Source organism: Pseudorca crassidens, chromosome 2, assembly GCF_039906515.1.
Source record: "Pseudorca crassidens isolate mPseCra1 chromosome 2, mPseCra1.hap1, whole genome shotgun sequence".
Classification (NCBI taxonomy): domain Eukaryota; kingdom Metazoa; phylum Chordata; class Mammalia; order Artiodactyla; family Delphinidae; genus Pseudorca; species Pseudorca crassidens.
In genome coordinates this window covers 151,444,959-151,470,477 of record NC_090297.1, presented here as the reverse complement: position 1 = coordinate 151,470,477, position 25,519 = coordinate 151,444,959, and the positions used below count along the sequence as shown (strand labels likewise).

The following is a 25,519-nucleotide window of genomic DNA, read 5'->3' as shown; positions in this document are numbered from 1 at the left end:
GACTTGGAGCTCCCAGTGCAGGGACCGGGGTTCGATCCCTGGTCAGGGAACTAGATCCCACATGCCACAACTGAAAGATCCCAAGTTCCACAACTAAGACCCGGTGCAGCCAAATAAATAAATAAATATTAAAAAAAAAAAGTGGGGGAGACTTCCCTGATGGCACAGTGGTTAAGACTCCATGCTCCCAATGCAGGGGGCCCAGGTCCCATCCCTGGTCAGGGAACTAGGTCCCACATGCATGCTGCAACTAAGAGTTTGCATGCCGCAACAAAGGAGCCCACGTGCTGCAACTACGGAGCTGGTGAGCCACAACTAAGGAGCCCACCCGGTGCAACCAAATAATAAGTAAATATTTTAAAAAAAAAAAGAAAGAAACTCTTTGGACATTCCAAAACTTGTTCTTAAAAAAAAAAAGAAAAGAAAAAAGATGAAAGAGAAGATTTATAGATATCAATTACATTAAATGGACTAAATTCACCAAAGATAAAAATTGACAAATTGGATTAAAAAACTCAAAATCCAGATATATGCTTTTTACAAGGGCATGCCAAAAGTTTAAGGGCATGCAAAAATTGAAATTAAAAGATTGGGGAAATACATGCCTGGAAGTACTAACTAAAAGAAAGTTGGCATGACCATACTAATACAAGATAAAATATACTTGAAGACAGAATGTCTTAATTGGGATGGAAAGAAACACTACATAATTATAATCACTATATATTAATCACTCACCAAGAAGATATAGCAGTTTAAAGCATGAATGCCTCTGATTAAAAATCCTTACAACAGATGAAGTGAAATTGGTAGAACTACACTGGGATCAATGGAGAGATCCACCATCATGGTGGGAGATTTCATTACATCTCTTAATTAATTGTATGTCAAGCTGACAGATTGGCAGAAATAGAAGAGTGTAAAAAACCAACAAGCTTAACCTAATGAACATAGAGTTTTGCACGCATTTAGTATGGAATTGATCATCAACTAGACCATGGTGAAAGCCGTAACAATTTCAAAGATCAAGTTTTATGCAGAGGGTGATCTCTCCCACTGTGTTGCTAAATTAGTGGTTAATCACAAAAACATACATTTGAGAAATACAGTATACATAGGCATAGCTATATAATTCATGGATTAAATAAATTATGGAAATTTAAAAATACCTACAGCTGAATGAGAATGAAGACTTTATATATCAATACCTATGAGCTGAATAAAAAAGTAGTGCTGGGGTAGGAGGGGGAAGGAATTTTTAGCCTTAAATATTCAATTATAAAAGGAGTAAACTAAGTGTCTAATTTATAATAATCAGGAAATGAACAGAATAAATTTTTTAAAGTAGAAGAAGTAATAAGATATGTTAAACAATATCACGAATGGAAAGAAGGATGCAACTGTCCACTAAATAAAGATGAAAAGAATGCTATCAACTATATGCCAGCAATTTTGAAGACTTAGACAAAATGGAAGAAGAAAAAAGCTTGAATAATCTAATATTTGTTAAGCTAAAGCAGCAATTAAAAGTCTTCCCACAGGACTTCCCTGGTGGCGCAGTGGTTAAGAATCTGCCTGCCAATGCAGGGGACACGGGTTTGAGCCCTGCTCCAGGAAGATCCCACATGCTACGGGGCAACTAAGCACTTGTGCCACAACTACTGAGCCTGCGCTCTAGAGCCCATGAGCCACAGCTGCTGAGCCCGTGTCCCACAACAACTGAAGCCCGTGCACTTAGAGTCTGTGCTCTGCACCAAAGAGAAGCCACCACAATGAGAAGCCTGTGCACCACAACGAAGAGTAGCTCTTGCTCGCTGCAGCTAGAGAAAGACCGCGCACAGCAGCGAAGACCTAACACAGCCATAAATACATACATACATAAATCTTTCCACAAAGAAAGCACTGGGTTTTATAAGTTTTATAGGTCAGAAATCTTTCAAAGACTAGAACATCTCAATTTTGTTATAGAATTTTTTTTCAGGCAATAGACAAATAGGGACTATTTGCCAGCTAACCCTGACATCCAAATGAGACAAAAACTTGACAGAGGAAAATAACAGACTTATTTCATTCACCAGCAGAGACTTTACAACCTAAACAAAATATTAGCAAATCAAAACCAACAGTATGCAAAAAAGGATAATATCCAAAACCAAGTTGGATTTATCTCAGGTGTGCAAGGATATCTATATTAGAAAATCCATAAATGAAATTCAAAATTTACCACATTAATAGATTAAAAAACCAAAAAAATCATGATCATTTTGATAGGTGCAGAAAAAGCATTTTCTAAATCACTCTTCCATGATATAATCCTTTTTTTAAAAAAATTTATTTTGTTGAAGTATAGTTGATTTACAATGTTGTGTTAGTTTCAGGTGTACAACACAGTGATTCAGTTATATATATATTCTTTTTCAGATTCTTTTCCCTTACTGGTTATTACAAAATGCTGAGTATAGTTCCCTGTGCTATACAGTGGGGCCTTGTTATCTATTTTGTATGTAGTAGTGTGTATGTCCATGATATATTCTTCTTTTTAAAATTTTTTTTAACCACATTAAAAAAATTTATCTATTTGGTTGCACTGGGTCTTAGTTGTGGCAGGTGGGCTCCTTAGTTGTGTCATTCGAACTCTTAGTTGCAGCATGTATATGGGATCTGGTTCCCTGATCAGGGATCAAACCCTGACCCCCCTGCATTGGGAACTCGGGATCTTATGCACTGTGCCACTAGGGAGGTCCCCATGATATATTCTTAATGAGGAGCAAAAGGAACCCTTTCAAGATGATAAAGAATAACCATAAGAAAAAAATAGAGAAAACATGTTATGTAGGGAAACATTAGAAGCACTCCCTTTAAAATCAGAGACAAAAATGCCTGATACCGTGTGTACTCAACATTGTATTGACAGTCCTAAGCAGTAATGTAAGATGAGTAGAAGAAATTAGAGGCACAAGAATTGGAAAGGAAGGAATAAAATTTTATCTGCAGGTGATATGGTCATTTACATAGAAAACAGAAGGATCCACAGACAAGTTATTAAAAATAATTACGTAAGTTTAGCAGGTGACTGGATATAAGATTATTGAAAGTCACTTGTATTTCTGTACATATGCAAAAACCACTAAAAAGCAGTGGAAGAGAAGGCATCACAGTAGTATCAATATCAACTTTAGAAATCAGTCTAACACAAATGTGCTAGACCTCTAAAGGGAAAATTGTACAACTTTTCTAAGAGATATTAAATAAGATCTTAATAGAGGAATGTGTCATGTTAATGAATTGAAAAACAGTTTGATCTATATATTAAATGTAATTTCATTCATAATCCCAACAGGGATTTTCATGAAACTTGATGATGCTAAATTTTATATAGAAGAGTTAAGGACCCAAGAATAGCTGGTCACTTCTAAAAAGGAATGGGAGGGGAAGACTTGCCCTGTGGGATGGCAAGACTCCTGATAAGATAGAAGAATTAAGATAGTGTCAGGGGCTTCCCTGGTGGAGCAGTGGTTAAGAATCTGCCTGCCAATGCAGGGGACACAGGTTCAAGCCCTGGTCCGGGAAGATCCCACATGCTGCCGAGCAACTAAGCCCGTGAGTCACAACTACTGAGCCTGTGCTTTAGAGCTGGTGAGCCACAACTACTGAAGCCCACGCACCTAGAGCCTGTGCTCTGCAACAAGAGAAGCCACGGCAATGAGAAGCCCGCGCACCACAACAAAGAGTAGCCCCCGCTTGCTGCAACTAGAGAAAAGCCCGCGTGCAGCAACGAAGACCCAGTGCAGCCAAAAAAACTTTAAAAAATAAACTTAAAAAAAAAGTGTCAAATTGTATAGACAGGAAGATCAGACCAGTGGACTAGAATAGAAAACTCATAAACACTCATGCATGTTGATACATGACAAAGGTGGCTGTCAGTCAAGAAGGTCATGTTCAATAAATTCAGCTGGGAAAAAAATGGCCATCCATATAGAAAAAGAATAAAACTGACCTCTAAAAAGAAAAAAGTCAACTCTAGACGGATTAAGGGTTTAAATGTCATAAACAAAAATTTAAAAGTTTTAGTAGACATCCCCCTCCCACACACACACAAGTCTTAGTAGACAGTCTAGGTGAAAATGAGACCTTGGAGAGTAAAAGATTGTTTAACCCAGGCAGAGATCATTGACTAAAAAATAGAAGATTGATAAATATAAATTTGACTTAATTAAAATTAAGTTTTTGCTCAAAAAGATTTTTCCACCTTCTAGAAAATGGAAAGGAGGTTAAAAATTGGGAGAAGATATTTGCAGGACATCCAATTGACAAAGGGTTAATATTAAAAATATATATAGAACTATTACAAATCAGTAAGTATAACAAAATCAATTAGAAAAGTGTGTAAAAGACAACACATTTCACAGAAGAGGAAACACATATGGCTGATAAGCATGTAAAGAGATAGCATCATTAGTGATCAGGGAACTGTAGACCAAGCCCATACCTATTTGGGAAAAATTAAAAAGTCTTAGGACATTAGATGTTGGAAAGGAGGTAGATTCACAGGGTATCTTATACATTGCTGATAGGATTATAAATTGGTACAAACACTTTGAGGACAGTTTGGTGTCAGATCCTAAAGTTGAATATTCATATATGCTATAACCCAGCAATCTGTCTTGTAGATATGCCCATGAGATACTTTTTGGCACATATAGAAGAACGTTAATAGCACTATTCATGATAGTGAAAGCCTAGAAACAACTCAAATGTCCATCACACACTGGAAATATACAGCAAAGTAAATAAAGAATAAAATACGCTATGACATGGATGAACATTGAAAACATTATGCTAAATGAAATAAGCCAGACACAAGGACAAATATTGTATGATTTCATTTATATGAGGTACCTAGAATGGGCATATTCATAGAGACAGAAAGTAGGGTAGTGGTTACCAGGGTCTCTGGGGAGAGGGGATAGTGAGGAGTTATTGTTTTCTGAGTACAGAGTTTCAGTTTGTGGTGATGAAAAAGTTCTGGTGATGCATAGTGGTGATGGTGTACAACATTGTGAATGTACTTCATGTCACTGAATTGTAAATTTAAAAATGGTAATGGGGTAGGGAAGGGAAGGGCTGGGAGTTTGGGATTAGCAGATGCAAATTATTATATATAGAATGGATAAACAACAAGGTCCTACTGTATAGTACAGGGAACTGTATTCAGTATCCTGTGATAAACCATAATGGAAAAGAATATGAAAAAGAATTTATATATGTGTAACCGAGTCACTTTGCTGTACAGCAGAAATTAAACACAACATTGTAAATCAACTATTCTTCAATAAAATTTTAAAAAATGGTAAATTTTTATGTTATATGAAGGAACTCAAGTGACAGGGAAGTAGGAATTTATTTTAGTGAAACAAAAATTCCTAAAATTACATACAACATACTTCCTTTTTTGTGAGTTAAAAGCAGCTAAACTGAAAATATGTACTTTTTAGGATTCCATTTTGATGCAGTCAAGTGCATAAAAAGGAAGGGAAGAAAATCAAAACAATTCAGGATGATTGTTGGGAGGAGGCAGGGGAATGGGAGGGGGAATCTTATGGGTAAATATAGACTGTTGCCAGAGTCCTAGTTTGTGGATGTTTATTGCATTATTAAGAAAACTCAAGTAAAAGTGGGCCATGTGTGGATGAACAATGAGAGTATGTATTGAAGGAAAGAATTGTGATTAATTCTGTGTACTTGAAGTCTAATGGGAAAAAAATATTGCTAAGTGGGGACTTCAGAGCTGTTCTGAGTTTAAAATCTTGACTTCAGCAGTTTCCTAATTGTGTGATCTTGGGCAAATAATGTCCCTGTGCTTCTCTTGCTTCATTTATAAAGTAAGGATAATAATAGTGCCTACATCATAGGATTATTTAAGTATTAAACAGATTAATATATGTGCTGGTACAGATTAAGCTCTATATAAGTCTTTGCCATTTATTTCTTATGATGCTATGTGCTGAGTTCTGTGGGATGAACATCCCATTCTATGCGTTGGTTCTGGTGGTCTCACTTGTAGTCTGTCATGCAGCTGGAGTTAGGTGTCACCTGAGGCTGGAATGTCCCAAGATGTGTGATACTTTGGAGGGTATGGTTGGAAAGCTGAGCTCAGCTGGATGACTGAGCCTCTCCACGTGGCCTTTTTGTGTGGTCACCAGTAGAGTAGCCAGTTGGGAGATGTGGTTTATTGGGGGCCATTTTTGGAAATTGTCCAAACTATTATTAATATTTGTATCCATCGTGTTGTTCTACTATGTACATAATTGACAGTTTACGCACTGGGGATATATTAATGAACAAATAAATAGAAATCCCTTCCCACTTACAGCTTACGTTTTACATGATAAAAATTAAAATGTATATACTGTGTTGGTTGGTAACAAGGACAGTGAAGAAAAGAAGAATAAAGCAGGGAAGGAGATAGGGAATACTGGGGGCTGGGAGTAGCAGTTTTTAAAATGTGTGGTCACATTTAAAATGTGTGGCCTCATTGATAAAATGACATTTTGAGCAAAGACAAAAGGAGGAGGTTAGGAGCCAGAGGGGCAAGGGTGGAAGCAAGAAAACCTTTACGAGCTAAGGCAGTTCAGAGATGGGCAGTTTGGTTAGTGTAGTAATGATGGAGGTAGTGAGAAATGCTTTGATTTTGGATATATATTGAAGATAGAGCTTCAGAATTTATTCATAGACTGGGTGTGAAGTGTGAGAAAAAAAAGGAATTGAGGATAACTTCACAGTCATTGACCTGAGCAACTGGAAGGATGGAGCTGCCATTTAATGAGATGGGGGAGACTATAGCACTAGCAGGTTTAGGGAGATGAGGTGTTTTTTGTTTTTGTTCTTGTTTAATTTTTGAATTTTATTTTATTTATGTTTTTATACAGCAGGTTCTTATTAGTCATCAATTTTATACACATCAGTGTGTACATGTCAATCCCAATCGCCCAATTCATCACATCACCCCCCCCCCCACCGCTTTCCCCCCTTGGTGTCCATATGTTTGTTCTCAAGATGAGTTTTTTTTTTTTAATAAGGTTTGAAATGCCAGTTAAACGCTATTTGCTTTAAAATGACAAGTTATGGGACTTCCCTTGTGGCACAGTGGTTAAGAATCTGCCTGCCAGTGCCGGGGACACAGGTTTGAGCCCTGGTCCAGGAAGATCCCACATGCCATGGAGCAACTAAGCCCGTGCGCCACAACTACTGAGCCTGTGTGCCACAACTAATGAAGCCCAAGCACCTAGAGCCTTGCTCCACAACAAGAGAAGCCACTGCAATGAGAAACCTACGCACCGCAACGAAGAGTAGCCCCCACTCGCCACAACTAGAGAAAGCCCACGAGTAGCAACGAAGACCCAGCACAGCCAAAAAATAAACAAACAAATAAATAAATTTACAAAAAATCCCTACAAGTTATGCTTGTATCCTGTTTGACTTCCCATTTTGTAGCAAGGGAAGCTGATAGAAGTGTTGCAGGAAAGAGAGTGGGGCATGAGAGGATGGTCATGTCCCAGGTCTCAGGCAAGTCCGAGTGTGGGTTCTTGGCTTTGCGCAGGAAAGAATTCAAGAGCAAGCCGTAGTAAAATGAAAGATGATTTATTCAGGGAGAAACACACTCCGTAGAGAGAGTGTGGGCCATTTCGGAAGGTGAGAGAGGCACCAGGGTATGGGGTTGTCAGTTTTTATAGGGGTGGGTGGTAATATAGGCTAATGAGTGGGAGGAGTATTCCAGCTATATTGGGGAAGGGGTGGGGATTTTCAGGAATTGGGCCACCAATTTTTGACCTTTATGGTTGGCCTTAGAACTGTCATGGTACCTGTGGGTGTGTCATTTAGCTTGCTGATGTGTTACAATGAGTGTATACTGAGGCTCAAGGTCTAGTGGAAGTCGACTTGTCCTCCATCTTGGACCTAGTTGGTTCTAACCAGTTTATGTCAGGTTCTTAGGCTGTGCCATTCTTTCAAAGGTTGTGTTGCAGGAAGGGGGACCCCTTCCAGGGCCCGAGAGTGGGCTCTTGTCTAACACTCAGAAATGAATTGTCTGAGTAGACACACGTGCTGACAAAGCAAGAGACTTCATTGGGAAGGGACGCCCGGGCAGAGTAGGAGGGTAAGGGAACTCAGGAGGACTGCTCTGCCACAAGTGGCTTTCAGTCTTGGGTTTTATGGTGATGGGATTAGTTTCCGGGTTGGCCAGTCATTTTGACTCAGGGTCCTTTCTGGTGGCGCGCAACCGCTCAGCCAAGATGGATTCCAGCGAGGAGGATTCTAGGAGGTTAGTAGGACATGTGGACTGGCGTCTCCTCTCTCCTCTTGACCTTTCCCATATTATTCCGGTTGGTGGTGGCTTGATAGTTCCTTACCAAGGATCTCCTGTCCTAAAATAACTCATGCAAATTGTTACTGCTTTGCTTGGCCAGGGTGGGTAGTTTAAGTCAGTGTTTTACCTAACAGTTGTGCCCTGCCCCCTTCCTGTCTCAGAAGGAGGGTTGAATTTATACTTTGTTGTCATTAATAAGTCTTCTCAGAAGAGTGAGGAACCTTGTTAGCTGTAAACCAGACTCTGTTGATTTTTTTTTTTTACAATGTGGACCAGTTTTTAAGTCTTTATTGAATTTGTTACAATATTGCTTCTGTTTTATGTTTTGGATTTTTGATGGGGAGGCATGTGGGATCTTAGCTCCCTGACCAGGGATCGAACCCACACCCCCCTCATTGGAAGGCGAAGGCTTAATCACTGGACTGCCAGAGAAGTCCCCAGGCTCTGTTGATTTTTTTATTTATAAATTTCACTGACTTTTGTCACCTTTTTACTAGAAAAAGTTCTGAAGGTAAACTCAAGTTTATTTAAAAATTTATTTTCCTTCTCTATAGCTTTTTTTTTTTAAGGACAAAAGTTAAAAGGTGAAAAACTTTAATTAAACCTTACCCTTTATTTCAGTTCATGCTATATCTTTCCTTTGATGATGTATGTCCACCTTGGTTCAACCCATTTTATAGGTATTTAGGTATTTACTCTTTTTAGGTATTTACTCTTTGGGCTTGGCACATTTTAAAAGCTGCTTTAACTGATACTGAATATTTTGACTCTGACTTTCCTGTGGTCTCTTGCCAAGACATGTTGCAACATGTTGCAGAGGTTTTCCTTGGTGCTCTTGGAGTCTTTAAATCTATTACTTAATCTTGGTAATTCCCCCAGCCCTGCATCTGTCTCCTAGGGGGTGCTCTTGAGCACTGTCCAAGAGAGGAGGAGATACCAGAGAACTGGGGAGGTAATGATTGCAAATTTCACTTTCAGCTAAAACAGTTTACTCATTATCATCAGTGTAGAGGTTGGAGCATGCCTGAACCTGTTTCTCTTGCAGGCTTCACTTGAGGGAAGTATAGATGGTTCTTATTCTTAGTGAAGCTCTTCAGTTTTTTGCAGGATCTGAACTAGAAAGTGATCAGAAGGGTAACAAGAACCTCAGCATGGGTACATTGCACTTGTGTAGGGTGCTGTGATATATGTGTTTCTTTTACTTCTGCTGGTTGCTTTTTTTGTAAATCCTAAAGAGAATTTTCTACTTTAGAAGAGATTTTTACAATTTTTTTCCTTTTAGATTTATCAGCAGACTTCATTTCACCACTGCCAAAATGACAACATTTTCCACCTCTGCCCATTGTTCAACATCTGACAGTGCTTGCAGGATCTCTCCAGAACAAACCAATCAGGTAACTTATTTTTAGGCATTCCTATTTTTCTTTAAGTTTTTAAAAATTAAATTGGGTCATGTAACTGACTTCACTGACTGTAGGATTTCATTCAGAGCAGAAAAGATTCCTTTTTTAAATGTCATATTAGGGAAACTAGTAAACAGTATCAATGCTTATAAATTTGAATTGATCATTGATTAAATAAATACTTGGAGGTTACAGATTGCTCAAAATGGCACATTTTAAACACCTATCCTGTTTTAGGGTATGGATGGCTAGTGGAGGATTTGGGGCCAAGTTATATATTTGTCTTCCTTCTCACTTCATTGTATATAATTTGTTTTCTTTAAAAATCAGTTTTAAATTGTAAATATAGTAAGTGTATTCTTATAAAAAATTCAGTCTTTATCATGTATTTATAAAGTATTTATCTGTAGAGATTCCTTTGATCATCTCCTCCCTTCTTCTGCCTAAGTCCCTTCCCTCTGAGATAACACTATTATCAATTTGGTGTGTCTTGTTCCAGATCTTTTCCTCTAACATAAAATACATAATTTTGTTTTGTGGTTTCATAAACATTGCACCATATATATATTATGTACCTTAATTTATGATAAAGATGGAATTTGATTTGATGGGGGAAAATGTGGCTTATGTAATAAATGGTTTTGACTTAATTGGCCATCCCTGAAAGGAAGCAAATGAAGACCTCAAACCTTGTACAAAAACAAATTCCGGAGAGATAAAGATTTAAATGTAAAAAGTGAAATGATAAAAAATATTAGAAGAAAATTTAGGAAGTATTTTGAAACTTTAGAATAAGAGAGACCTTAAATAAGACAAAACCAAGGAGCGACTTCCCTGCTGGTGCAGTGGCTAAGGCTCCATGCTCCCAATGCAGGGGGCCCAGGTTTGATCCCTGGTCAGGGAACTAGATCCCACATGCATGCCGCAACTAAGAGTTTGCATGCCGCAACAAAGTAGCCCGCCTACCACAACCAGTGCAACCAAATAAATGAATATTTAAAAAAAAAAAGACAAAACCAAGGAGGCTGTAAGAGGATGAGAGAGACAAATTTGATCATATAAAATGAAAAAAATTAAATTCTGTGACTAAAGACAGACTGTATAATCAGAGTCAGGAGATGGCAAACAAAGTCACTATTCCTTGTATGTATATACCACATCTTGTTTATCCATTCATCTGTCAATGGTATTTAGGTTGTTTCCATCTTTTGGCTATTATGAATAATGCTGCTATGAACAGTGGTGTACAAATATTTGTTTGAGTCCCTGGTTTTGGTTCTTTTGGATATATACCTAGGAGTGGAACTGCTGGGTCATATGGTAATTCTATGCTTAACTCTTTGAGTAACTGCCAAACCATTTTTCGCAGTAGCTGCACCATTTTACATTCCCCCTAGCAGTGCTCAAGGGTTCCAGTTCCTTTACATCCTCGCCAACACTGGTTATTTTTTTCTTTTCTTTTTTCCTGTTATTATAGCCATCCTAGTGGGTGTGAATGTGCTGCCTTTTGAAAACGTGATTTTTCAGGAAGTTAACAAGTAATAGACTGATCTTCTGTAGTTATTAGATGCTAAGTATGAACCAGGGTTTGTTAAAAAAAAAGTTTAAGGAGATTTGTTTTTCCCTTGGGGCTCAGAAACCAGTCTAATTGAAATGTAAATAGCAAATTTATTTTATGTTTATATCAGGTACGACCAAAACTGCCACTTCTGAAGATTTTGCAGGCAGCAGGTGCACAAGGTGAAATGTTCACTGTTAAAGAGGTAAGCCATCAAAGAAAATTCTCAGCTTAAAGAAAAGCTGAGAAGTATAATAGAAGCCTATGAATGTATAGTTCTGAAATCAGGCCTAAGAAAGGAAGTTCTATTCCTGTGGTACTGGAGAGGCATCTTTTGTTGTATTTTAAAGACCATCGAGGGACTTCCCTGGCAGTCCGGTAGTTAGGACTCCGTGCTTCCACGGCAGGGGGCATGGGTTCGATTCCTGGTTGGGGAACTAAGATCCAGCAAGCCGCATGGTGTGGCCAAAAAAAAAAAAAAAAAAAAAGACACTGTCTATGATTTACAAGATATGCTGTGAGGCAGGAATTAAATGCAGTAGTTTTTCATTATAAATCTGTCAGATACTCTTGAGCACTGTGAGTTATTTTAAACATGCATTTAAATAACTTATTTAGTTTCTAAAGTTTTCTTTTAACACAGAAACAAATTGAATTCTTTAAGTGGAAAAGACTCAGTATTAAAATGTTAATCTCTTTGAACTGCTTGGATTTAGTAGGGTGAAGATCGAACCCTTCTTAAACAGAGGAAACAAAATTCTCAAGCTTCTTTTTGACTTTTCATAAAAGCTGTTAGCAATGCTATGCTCCTGAGTCATTCTACCTCTCAAGGAAACAAATCTGGAGGCATTTCAGATTTTCTTGAATACTCATATTTCTTTTATCATTTTAAATTAAGTTTGTCATTTTGGACTTTGTATGTAAAATTCTGGTAAGACTTTTTTCCAAACTGTTATTAAAGTGTGGATTTTTATATCAATAAAGTTGTTATAATGCATTATGCTGTCTCCTTCAGTAGCATGGCAGAGTTTGCCTGAGTTAAGACAGAGTTAATTACATATGTTTTATGGGGGAAATGTTGGACGGAGTCAGTTTACACAGTAAGCTCTTTATTATGAATCTTGACACTACTTGGTGCATAAAGAGGAATTTCCTAGCTTTTTATTTTTAAATATTGGTTATCAGTATGTGCATTGAGGAAATATGGTATAATGAGAATAGTAGCATATAGAAATTCAGAGTAGTGTTTTTGAAGATCTTGTTTTGTATACTTGTAGTGGATTTATTTTTTTCTGGAAGTTGGACAGACATAAATATAAAACTTCCAGGACATCCCCGGTGGTCCAGTGGTTAAGACTCCACGCTCTCAATGCAGGGGGCACAGGTTCAATCCCGGTTTAGGAACTAAGATCCCACATGCCGCATGGCATGGCCAAAAACAAACAAACAAACAAACCTTCCTCCTTTTTCTTATAGTAGGTGTTCTTTCTCATCTTATTTTTCTCTAGATATTTGATTAGATATGAGAGCTCCGTTAATATTGGGACATGTTGCCTGGGATGGATGGGAGCCTAAGAGCATCATTGCTTCAATATAATGGAAACAGTATTAGGAAAATTTTTGTGCAAAAATCTTATAATTCTTGGGAAGTCAGGGCCTAAAGATAAAGATAGCTACTTTGGTCCGTTTGTGATCTGTGATAAAATTTTTACTATCATTAAGTGAACTTAACTATTAAGCAATTTAAAAAAAATCTATCACCTGGAGGAAAATCTATCACATTAGGAAAATTGCATAACTTAAAAATTTTGAATCAAGAACTTGTGTGTGTTCCCTCCCATTTTGTGAACTCTGTGAAAAAGGTCAGGTAGACTAAATTTTTATTTGATAAACACTTAAATTCTGTTTTATGCACTTATAGTGCTAATGGCTTATTACCATTGTACTTCATTTGCCAAAAAGACTTAAGTGAACATACATCAAAGCCTATAGTAGTTATGTGCCCCTGGACTTGGAAAATATTTTTATGATCCAGGCAAATTTAAAGTTTATTACTTCTAGTAATAGAACAGACCCCTTTACTTGGACTGGTGAGAACATTAAGGGAATACTAGGTAAATTCACCACTTTTTCTCATTATCAGACTGGTACATTTTTATTCTAAAAAGTAAGGGTCTGATAGTGTCCAGAATGATAATAAGTAGATGAACCGAGTAATTGGGGGCAACTGTCCTTTTGTAGGGCCCCTTACACAAGCACTGACAGTCATGTTCATTATATGTTACCTCTTTCTCTAGTAAACTAACTTACCTTATCTCCTCATTTAATTTGTGTTTTGGGCAGCAGCTGGACAGATCTCTTCATAGTATGTTGTTCCCATGTAGGTCATGCACTATCTAGGCCAGTATATAATGGTGAAGCAGCTTTATGATCAGCAGGAGCAGCATATGGTATATTGTGGTGGAGATCTTTTGGGAGAGCTACTAGGTCGTCAGAGCTTCTCTGTGAAAGATCCAAGGTAAAAAGAGTGAGGGTTTGTTTATCTTTTCGGGGTGCTTATACCTAACCACTTAATCTCCATAGGTTATTAATGGTTATTTAATCTTTTAGTCCACAAAATATTTGTTGGGCCTACATATATCAGGTGATTGCGAGGCACTGAGAACATAGTAGTGAGCAGCACAGTGTCTAATTTTATGGAGCTTAAAGAGTAGAGTGAGACAGTAGACACCCTTCCCCATCTTAATCGAATTATCACATCAATACATGGTAAAATTATATTATGATAAGTGTTACATAAAAGAGGTACATGAGGCTGTGTTGGAGGATGGGATTTAGGGTCTTAGGGGTGGAAGAAAGGTTCCTTGAGGAAGTGATATTTGAGTTGAGAGCTGAAGGATAATTAGTTAGAGGGAGCTGGTTGAAGGAGAGCTTCTGGCAGATTGAACATCATGTGTAAAGGCCTAGGTAGGAGGGAGATTGATGTGGCGAGATTAGAATTTTGTGAAACAGTTGTTATAGAGAGGAAGAGTGAGCTGATGAGAGAAATGTAGAATTGCTGGGCAGTTTGAGGTTAACGATGGGCTTCATAAGAATCATATTAGAGCTATTCTTACCTGTTGCATGGCATTCTCCAGCTGCACAGGGTGTATGGTTATTAACTTACACAGTCAAAAGCTAATTAGTAGTTGAGAAGTCATTGTTCTCATTCTCTCTATAGTTTTGTGATGACTGTTTCTTCTAAGTCTCCCACCTCCATTCCCCAATAAAATGTAAAACTCAGTTCTTAGAAGGAAGTAGTCTTGAAGGAAATCTCCCCACTTGGGTTACTGTTAGCTTATGAAATAAAACGTAAATTAGTTTTTTTAAATGGTTGCAGAGTAACACAAGGGCTTGGGTATTAACATGTTGATACTTAAATAATTTAATAAAATCTATTCTGGGGAAAATATTCTGCCTCTTCATATGTTATAAAGAATGTTGGGAGATGCCATGTTAACGGAAAACCGTGGGATTAATTTTTAATTTTATCTCTTTGACAGCCCTCTCTATGATATGCTAAGAAAGAATCTTGTCACTTTATCTACTGCTACTACAGGTATGTCTCATTATATTTCTTCAGTCTTTATCACAATTTTGAGTTCAGGGGGGCAAATTATGGGAGAACAAGGAGGATCAAGATGGAAATTGAATGCTGTCTTGGCATGACTGGGAGGGATACCTGTCACACAGAATGTTACTACTGTGTTATTTGACTTTTCATTGTGAAAATTTTCAAATATAGTGAAAATAGAGATTAGTATAATTAATGCCCACCTCTTAGATGTAGTAATTGTTAATGTTTTGCCATATTTGCTTCATCTACACAGGCTTTTAAAAAAAAATCTCTAACAGATAAGGACATTTTTCCTTCAAACACAACTACAATGCCATTATTACACCCAACGAAATTAACATAATAAACAAAATAAACAGTAACTCCATAATACTATCCAATAGGCAGTTCATGCATGGTTAACCCATTATTTCAGAAATGTCTTTTTACATTTGGCTTATTCAAATCAGGATCCAAACAAAGTCCACACTTTGCCTTTGGCTGATATGTCTGTTAAGTAATTTTAATCTATAAAACTTAACCCTCCTTTTGTTATGTCATTTGTTTGTTGAAGAAATAGATGATTTGTCTTGTAGAATTTCCCACATTCTAGTTTGCAGATTGTATCCTTGTGATGTTGTTTAACATGTTTCTCTGTCTCTTCTATTTTTGGTAAACAAATAGTGCTTGGATAGATTCAAGGTTAAATGTTTTGTTGAGAATGTTTCATAGGTGGTGCTTTATATATCTGTTGCATCACATCAGAGCCCTGTAAGGTCTACCTGTCCCTCTTTCAGTGATGTTAAGATTCTGTGGGCTTATGTGGTGTCACCCTGATCCATCTTATAAAGATCCCCCCGAGAACTTTTCACCTAAAGGTTTTAGCTTTCTGTTATTTGAATGCCAATTTGTCTAACCTTTTGCTTGATTTTATATCTTTTAAATACTGCCCTTTGAGTTTAGTTTATTAATTATGTGCAGGAAACTGGCTGCTTTGGGATCTGAAGTATGGTGTGTTAGAGATAAGTGAATAAACTGGATACAACTAAAATGTAACACTCTCACTCATTTCCAAATAGTGAAACTTTCTTCTTTCTCCATTCCTACATGAAGCCATTTTGTGAGTTTCAAATTAGATTTTAGGTAAGGTTGTCCTTTGAAGAAAGCCCAAGTTTGTAATCCCTTTAGATAGGTTATTTTTCAATAGTTTACTGAAACAAATAGTTTGAAAAAAATCCATTCCTAATAAAGATTTACTCTTTAAAGTGAGAGCAAAGAGACTTTGCTCTCATATTGAAATGTGAGTTTGAACTTACAGTGAATTTTGAAGCCTCTTGGTTTCACTGAGCCATTTGCCCACTTCACTCAGCTGTAAATTTCTGTTTGAGAGGGAAGGCCTTGCAAATGATACAGCATTTATTTGAAATTCAGTCACTTGTGAAATAGTATGGTTTTCCAGGGATAGTCACTACAGGCTTGAAATACACAGATAATTTTATATTTGCTTATCTATTCTTTCACTAAAATTTGCTTTCTGATTGATGTGTTCTCTGAATATCTAGAGTGGGTATAATTTTCACTTTTTTTCTCTCTCATTTTCTTTCTTGCACTTCCTCAGCAGAATTTAACATGCCATATATTAAAGTGAACATTTCTGTAGCAAACATTTCAATTTATCCTCATAACAGCCCTGTGAGGAAGGTCTGGAGATGAAGAAACTGAGGGCTTTTTTTTTTTTTTTTTTAATAGAATGAGTAACTTGTCCAAGATGAGATGCCACTGATAAGGGATAGAGCAGATATTTGTGACTGTCCAGTCCTTGCTCTTTCCTTTGTGCCACACATTGATGTCTCTTTAACCCTTGCTAGTAACAGAATTTGCCTCAATTAATTTTTTTAACACATTTAAAAAATCTGAACATTAAATCTTTGAAACATTTTCTTTGTTCTGTAATTTATCACTTTGAAATAATTTCACTTACAAAAATGTTATGAAGGTATTAAAAAGATTTGCATATACTCTTTACCCAGATTCCCCAAATGGTAACATCTTACATAACTGTAGTGCAGTGATCAAAACCAGGAAATTGTCCCAAAGTAATTTTGAGTGGTTGTCTGTTCTGGACTTGAACTTGCATTAGTACTTGTGGTTGGCCATCTGCTGATCTTCATAAATTGGGTTGCATGTGTTTTATTTGAAAGGCAAATGAGAAAAGCACCTTCCATATCAACTATCTTATACCTTTGCAAATGAGATAAACCTTTTATTTTGACGATTGAAGAAACGAAGGTGGTTCTTTATAAATCATTTCTCCAAATTTCCACATGTATTTTAATAAAATGAAATATATATGACAAATTTTGTATCTATTTTAAAATTTCCTTGAACATTATAGTTTTCTCCGATAATTTCTTTTTGCTTCAAATAGTTTTAACCTAAGGTAGTATATAGAACTAGAAATGACAGTAATCAAATTACTTTATTAAAGAAATGCTTCACTGCATTGTATATTAATTGATCTTGAAAGATTGCTGTGGTCAGAAAATGCTGGCTCTTGAAAGAAACTCTCAGTATCTCCATTTTATCTATAAAAATGCTTCTAGAAATAATGCTCTTTATAATTACAGTTTTGAAAGTGTTTGCTTTGTGCCAAACAGCTCAATTGTCAGACCAGTTGTAGGATCTGTATTCTTTCTCTGGCAGTCTTTATTGGATGAGGATGGCATTTTCCATAAGTGTCTTATTTCTGGACCTGATAGTAGCTGATGAACCCAATCCATGATAGACTTAACTTGGGTGCATATAGTTACAAATAGCCTCATATAATGAGTGATCCAGGTTATTAAATTTTCTGCATCTTTTTTTTCCTGTAGCTAAGTTTTCATCTTCTTTTGTGCTTGAAAAATTTTCAAGGCCTTGAAATACATTTTTCTCTATCTAAGAAATTCTCTCAGGTTATTCTTTCCTTTGCTTCTTTTTATTGGCCTTGAGAAAAACTTTATCTACTTCTTCCTTCTTAGGAAATGTTTATAGAAACTGGGAAAAATAAGACTGGTTGATTAAAAAAACGAATCTATATTCAGGGGATGGGAATTTAAACTGTGAAATCATCATTGACACTTAGAATGCATGAGGATGCTATTGTGTCATAAAGCAAGTGGGAAAAATCCCAGATTTTTAGATTTCATAATACTGTATAGCTTTAACACTTGAAAATAAAAATTAAATTAAAAAGCCAAATTTTTTTTCTTATTGTTAACAAGTTAGGCAAATTTGGAAACACACCTATAGGAATAGATGATAAAATACTCTCCATTATTCCGTGCTTGGAATCACTTTCTGTATTGAATTTGAAAGCGTGCTATGGAAGAACATTTTTTAGTCATTTTTGATTTTTCTTCAGATTATATTTTGGTAATATATTTTGAAAATAGCCTCTCTTGATCTATGCCATTTTTATTAGTTTTCATTTTTCCTTTCCTTTTGGATGAAAGCCTTGGCCGGTCAGAATCATCTTTAGGGACCAAACCTGGCTCCAGGGTTGTTTGCTGAGGTCCTTTTGGTGTGGAAAGAATGGTTATTACCAGGGAAGGTTTTCCTTTTGTTTTACTTGCTATCCAGATGCTGCTCAGACTCTCGCTCTCGCACAGGATCACAGTATGGATATTCCAAGTCAAGACCAACTGAAGGTAAAATCACCACACGGTGACTTCTTTTGTTGTACAGAGTGGCCCCTTCTCTGTACCTATGATCTTGGACTCCCAAGACCTTTCCCTGAATGCGGTAAGAATTTAACAAGAAAGGTTCTTGGGAGTTCACAGACTAGGGACAGAGTGAACCTTCTCTGTTCTGCCCATAACAGAGTTCCAGTCTCTGAATTTTTCCTTGGGATGTAGCACTTCTGATCTTCAGTTCTTCCAGTTGCATTTTCTTAGGGTTTGTATGTGCCTGTGTGTGTGATGGTGTAGGTATGGAGGTGTCTGAGGAAATTGCTTTATTAAATTTTAACAGGCTTGTTGCAATTAAGTTCAGGTCAGGCCATTTCTTAAAGCTTCCCCAAACCTGGGAAAACTTTATGATCATCTTGGTATACGTTCTTTTTTTCTGAATTATGCCTAATTTTGTGTAGGCTAGAGGCTTTATATTGATAACCTGTTTTTAACAGTAGATTTTGGCCTTTTGTGCAGATTTTTTTCCCCACAGTGGGTTGAGGAGAGGTTGCCTTTATTTGATGACTGTTGTGAACTCCAGAGTTTTCCTTTCTTGTGCGTAACCCATTGTGTCGCACACTAACTGGTGAGCCAGAATGGAACTGCTACATCCCCTGGTCACAGTCATTTCTACTGCACTGAGAGACACCTTTCCCTTCTTTTCAGCAAAGTGTAGAGGAAAGTTCCAATTCCAGGAAAAGAACTGAAGAAGGCAATATTCCCGCACTGCCTACCTCACAGCGTAAATGCAGAAATTCTAGAGAAGGTAAGTTTTGGATTAAGGCTATGTAGACCTTTCTTTTTTTCTCTCTGTTTCTCTCTCTGTTTCTTATTTTTTGGTGGTGACTTTTATTTTTTATTAATGTTTATTTATTTATTTATTGGGTCTTAGTTGCAGCACGCGGGATCTTTCATTGCGGCGTGTGGGCTCTTTGTTGCAGTGCGCAGGCTTCTCTCTAGTTGTGGTGCACAGGCTTATTAGTTGTGGCACGCAGGCTCTAGTTGTGGTGCACGAGCTCCAGAGTGCGCAGGTTCAGTAGTTGTGGCGCGCAGGCTCCAGAGCGCGTGGGCTCTGTAGTTGTGGCACGAGGGCTCAGTAGTTGCAGTGCACGGGCTTAGTTGCCCTGCGGCATTTGGGATCTTAGTTCCCCCACCGGGGGTCGAACCGGCATTCCCTGCATTGCAAGGCAGATGCTTTTTTTTTCTTTTTTCTTTTTTGTAATACGCGGGCCTCTCACTGTTGTGGCCTCTCCCGTTGCGGAGCACAGGCTCCGGACACGCAGGCTCAGCGGCTATGGCTCACGGGCCCAGCCGTTCCGCGGCATGTGGGATCTTCCCGGACCGGGGCACGAACCTGTGTCCCCTACATCGACAGGCGGACTCTCAACCACTGCACCACCAGGGAACCCCTGCAAGGCAGATTCTTAACCACTGGACCACCAGGGAAGTCCCAGTGGTGACTTAGAAATGGCATCTATCCATATTAAGCACAAGCAGTAATTAAGACCGTTATAGAGAACTCAGAAAATAATAATGCTGTCTCTTTGTATGTCGAGTAGTGGGGGCATATGTCATACTTATTTTTCATTCTTTTCCGAAAACCTTTTTTTTTTTTTTTACCCTAGTCACCACTGTTAACTTTGAAGAAGGTGGTAGTTCTTTTTTAGCAACATGTGATGACTGGATGGAGCAAGACCCTTCCTTTAGCTAGCATGCTAACAGAAGATAGCCACACATTTATCAGTTTGCCACCTGGTAACTCAGCTGCCTTGGCCTTTTAAATCTTGGCATCCCTGTTATACATTTGATCTGGTTAGAATTTTTATTTTTATTTGTCTGCTTGAGGCAAAGGCTAATTTTCATAGATTTTTTTGAAGTTTGCAAAGATGGTAAAATATACTTAATATCTCACAGCCAAGAATGAGACATAAGAAGCCTAGTACCTCCTTTGCCCCTGGATGGTAGTCATTAGATCTTTGCCATTCATATTAGATATAGTATGGTCAGGTTAAGTGAGTTGATCAACGTTTTGGAAGTTTTCCCCAAACCCTACTTTATAAAGCATTTCCTAAAAATTTTCCTGCAAAGATAATGTAAAATCATAAATTCCTCAAAGATATTTTATGGCACGATGGTTTCTAGTATAGGTACCTGACTCAAACTTGCAAAATTGGCAGGTTAGACCTCTAGTAACATCCCAGAAAATTATGCTGCTGAAATTATTTTAAATGATTAAATTAAAATTTAATCTGTTTATCATGCTGGATTGTCTTCTTCAGATTGCATTTGAATATAAACTGAATTTTGGACTATCTAGTTATGTTGGAGCTTATTCCAGTCTGCATGGTATTAAATGTGTAATTTTGTTTCTTTAAATACAGGTGCTGGCTTATTTTCTACTCAAAAGGCTGTTTAGAATATAAGAACAGCCAATTCAAGAGACTCTATGAAGTTTGTGATGTAAATTTTGAGAAGAAATAGCTTAGTATTTTCAGGGAGGTGTACATGTAGAAAGGAGAGAATTTTTATATGTGGAAAGAATGACCTCTTTTCATTCCCTTCCCAAGAAGTTATAGAGCTTGAATAGTTGAAGATAACTTTAATGTGGCACCCTCTCAGGAATTAGGTTTCTCATAATTTCAGCAATGAGTAAGTAAAAGATAGTTGAAGTTTCCGTGAGCACAAGTATGCCTTTTAATAGGCAAGAACAACAAAATTTGTAAGTAGAGAGGGTAACCTTTTGTTTTGTCAGGGATCCATTTATTGCAGACATTTTTTCAACCGTATGTGTCTTAGCACATTTAAACACCTCGGTCGCCATTGGCATGCCTAGGGCATTGGGAAGAGGTAGAGGAGAGTAAGAAAGTAGGAAAAGAGTAAAGCACAACGAGAAAGATTGGACGTGGGAAAGAAGGAAAAGAATTTCATGTGGTAGCAACAAACTTATGTTTGTAACTCCCTTGAATATCATCTAGATGTATAACACGAGATCTTTTTTTTTTTTTTTTTAATTTTTTCGCGGTACGCGGGCCTCTCACTGTTGTGGCCTCTCCCGTTGCAAAGCACAGGCTCCGGACGCGCAGGCTCAGCGGCCATGGCTCACGGGCCCAGCCGCTCCGCGGCATGTGGGATCTTCCCAGACCGGGGCACGAACCTGTGTCCCCTGCATCGGCAGGCGGACTCTCAACCACTGCGCCACCAGGGAAGCCCGATGTATAACGCGAGATCTTTTATTGAGAACATGTGGGCCCTTAATATGTTTTGGATTTGCAATATTTCTAGATTTTAGATATCTTAACTCCAAAAGAGCCTATTGATCCAGAAAGGACATATGTATATATTTATTTGGACAGCCTAGAGCTCAGTGTTTCATAGTGGTTGTTACCTATTAAAACATATGAATTGTTGAGAAATGTCCGAAAATATGTGGTACCAGTGAGACTGCCTTGGCAACCTTGTGATTGCCCATTATGGTCTGTACCACCTTGTTTCTATCTCAAGGGTTGGGCCACTATGCCATCATCATTTGCAGTCCACTGAATCAAGCCATTGTCAGGTATCATGTACTGGAGCAAGTCATTCTTCAGTTATTACAGTGGTAGGGATGTTTAAATTGCCAATAAATGACCATTTAGATATCCTTTTATTGATAGAATAATAAATAATATATATATAATATATATATTTTATATATATTATATATAATATAATATATATTATATATAATATAATATATATATAATATATATATAATATAATATAAACTGCTTTCAGAGTTTATATTACTTGATGAATGATCTCTAGTGTCATTACTTGCTAATGAAGCCTAAAACGGGGGGAAGGAGATTTGGGCTCTGCCACTGAGACAGGTATTTGACTTCTGATTCTTTCTTACTGGGAAGAGCAATTTCTTTTTACCTCTCTTACACAAGAGATTGTAAGTATTATAAAGAGAGTCTTGATTCTTAAGTGTTGTGTACATAGTTACCATCCTTTTCATTTGACTTTTGTAGATGAAGACTTGGTAGCAAATTTAACCCAAGATGAGACGTCAAGACTGGACCTCGGGTTTGAGGAGTGGGATGTAGCTGGCTTGCCTTGGTGGTTTTTAGGAAACTTGAGAAATAACTATACACCTAGAAGTAATGGCTCAACTGATTTACAGACAAATCAGGTGAATTTCACATCTGAAGAGGAACTTTTTTTTTCTTTTGAAAGAGTAACATTCTTGGTTACTCTTGAACCATACATTACATCCTCTAAGAATTCCCATTCAGTGCTATGACTTTTAAGTACCATCTCTATGCATGTGTTGCCCAAATCTGTATCTTCAGTGCTGACCTCTCTCCTCAGTGCCCAGCTTCCATATCCAGCTGCCTACTCAACACTTAGATGATCTGACATTTAACATGTTCAAAACAGAACTCTTGATTTTTTTTTTAAACTAACACTCCTATTCAGCGTTTCCTTTTTCATAAGTCTGCCTTCCACCCAGTTATTCCAGCCAAGTATCAAGGGATATCATTGATTTCTTTCTTTCTCATATACCACATTCAGGCTATCAACGCTTTTTCTAAAACATACCTAAAATCTAGCTATCCACTTTTTATTACTTTCACTGTTACAGCCTAATTCAGGCTATCACCATTCTGCTCTTTTATATTCTCCATTGTACTTCTCACATTGTAAAACTATTATTTTATTTTGTTTATGTGTTTGTTGTCTGACCACATTGAAATACAAGTCCAGAGCTTTTGTATTATTGACCACTCTATTCTGTTGCCTAGATAGAAGCAATAGGCAGCATCTGACACATAATAGGCAATTAGTGAGTATTTGTTCAGTAAGTGAATGGACGTATAATAATGGCAAAATAATAAGTTGTCTCTTATGAATATTGTAGAAAAAACACGTCATAAAATGTCCGTTGATGAATGTAGAAAGTTATATTTAAAGTTAAGAATTAAGAAAGAAGTGTTATATACCAACTTTACCTCAAAATAAAAAAAAAAGTTCAGAAAGAAGACAGAAGGTTTGAATTATCATCAGTATTTCTCATATTTCTTTGGTAAACATCATTGACTATTACAGGAAAGAATATGTCACAATTAATAGAAGTTTTCTAGGTCCTCAGAACGGATTGTAGTGGATAGATTCTATTTAGTTGAGCAACTACGAGTTTTTAGCTTTTAAGCACTTTAGTGCTGTTTCTCTGGTGTTAATGCCTGATTTATGGTTAAAATAGAAAACTCCTTGCCAGGTGCTCTTATACCCACCCATTAGTTTATACGTAGTAGCTGCCAAGTAGATATTTGTTGAATGAATACATATCTGTTGAAGAAAGGCTAGGCGTTCTTTAGAGATGTGTGAGGACATTGAGTTTTGGCTTCATTTACTTGGGTTCAACATCTCTAATAAACCTCTGACTACAAAAACTCATGTTTGTTTTCTTTATATTAGGATATAGGTACTGCCATTGTTTCAGACACCACAGATGACCTGTGGTTTTTGAATGAGTCAGTATCAGAGCAGTTTGGTGTTGGAATAAAAGTTGAAGCTACTGATCCTGAACAAACAAGTGAAGAAGTAGGGAAGGTGAGAGACAAAAAGGTATGTTGTGGAAAAATTTCACATTGATTGGATTTACATGCATATAGTATAATCTTTTCAAATCTGGTGACCTGACCCTGTGCTGCTTTGTAGAACAAATGACTCATGTAATCCCCCCGCCTTTTTTTTTTTTTGCGGTATGCGGGCCTCTCACTGTTGTGGCCTCTCCCGTTGCGGAGCACAGACTCCAGACGCTCAGGCCCAGCGGCCATGGCTCACGGGCCCAGCCGCTCCGCGGCATGTGGGATCTTCCCAGACTGGGGCACGAACCCGTGTCCCTTGCATCGGCAAGCAGACTCTCAACCACTGTGCCACCAGGGAAGCTCTAATCCTCCCCCTTTTTTAAAAAATACTTTTCCTATATCCAGTTTCAAGATTTACATTAAGTTAACCAAGCCTGTCTTAAAAATAGGATAGGCCTTCATGGGTAAATCTCCTAGTTTGTTAGAAGCAATAAGATACCCTTTTCCTGCTTGTCTAATCTCTCATTGTGGAGTTTTTTCTTCTGGAGACCTTGCTTTGCTAACAAGGCAAAGTTCTAAATGGCCACAAAATCCTGTAGGGCAAAAAAAAATCTTTATTTCTTAGACTTCTCAGTAGTTTCCATACCTGCTTTATACCTAAATGGAACTAAACAGATGAGCTCTTCCTACATATTTTAGAGTTTAAATAGGAGGAAGGAAGAGAGTTAGAATTCATAGTACACATGGTATAAGCACACCAAGATGAAGAGTCATATAGGCACATGCTCAAGTCTCAAAAAGCATTGGGCAGCAGGTCCAGTGCTGACTTGGATGAGAGTCACAGTAAATATCCATTGAATAAATACTGCAAAAACCAGACCTAAATTGGGTCATTCTTTTAATTTAAAGGCTTTTCATAGTAATTTGGGTCCCTGAAGGGTATTCTGATAGGTTTGTGGGAGGCAGGAAATGCTTGGTCTTTGTTGAGCTAGTTATTTTTTGGTAGCATTAGGAGGGAGTACAAGTTATTAGAATGAAGACAGAGGTGACATTGGAAACTTCTATAGAGAGAGATGGGACTTAAAATACTTGAACTTTTGTGAGAAAGTTGCTATACAGTGGTTCATAATTGTATCATAATTGGTTTCATTCCATTCATTGGATCACAAAACTGGGATTTTAATTTTTAGAATTTTAAATTTCAAAATTTAAAAGACGCTTCCGACATTTCTTGACTTTTTTTCCTGGTCCATGGGCATGTTTTTATAGGACAGTCAAGAGTATCACATAACTAGTTTTACTTTTGAATATGAAA

The 25,519-nt window shown here is 37.4% G+C and overlaps 1 protein-coding gene across 10 annotated transcripts in view; it reads left to right on the top strand.

The window, feature by feature from the left end:
- The window catches only part of MDM4 (MDM4 regulator of p53), a 93,389-nt gene that overhangs the window by 6,000 nt on the left and 61,870 nt on the right, over positions 1-25,519 (top strand). For 4 of the 10 annotated variants that reach the window (XM_067729303.1, XM_067729296.1, XM_067729301.1 and 1 more), the window contains exons 2-9: positions 9,648-9,759; positions 11,457-11,531; positions 13,711-13,844; positions 14,869-14,924; positions 18,543-18,610; positions 19,298-19,397; positions 22,645-22,805; positions 24,092-24,241. In XM_067729303.1, the coding sequence (XP_067585404.1) occupies positions 9,682-9,759; positions 11,457-11,531; positions 13,711-13,844; positions 14,869-14,924; positions 18,543-18,610; positions 19,298-19,397; positions 22,645-22,805; positions 24,092-24,241 (822 nt within the window). In that variant the 5' untranslated portion in view covers positions 9,648-9,681. Of the gene's footprint in view, positions 1-9,341; positions 9,536-9,647; positions 9,760-11,456; positions 11,532-13,710; positions 13,845-14,868; positions 14,925-18,542; positions 18,611-19,297; positions 19,398-22,644; positions 22,806-24,091; positions 24,242-25,519 lie in introns of those variants that run through there. The other 6 variants (XM_067729302.1, XM_067729298.1, XM_067729300.1 and 3 more) reach the window with 6 other exon arrangements.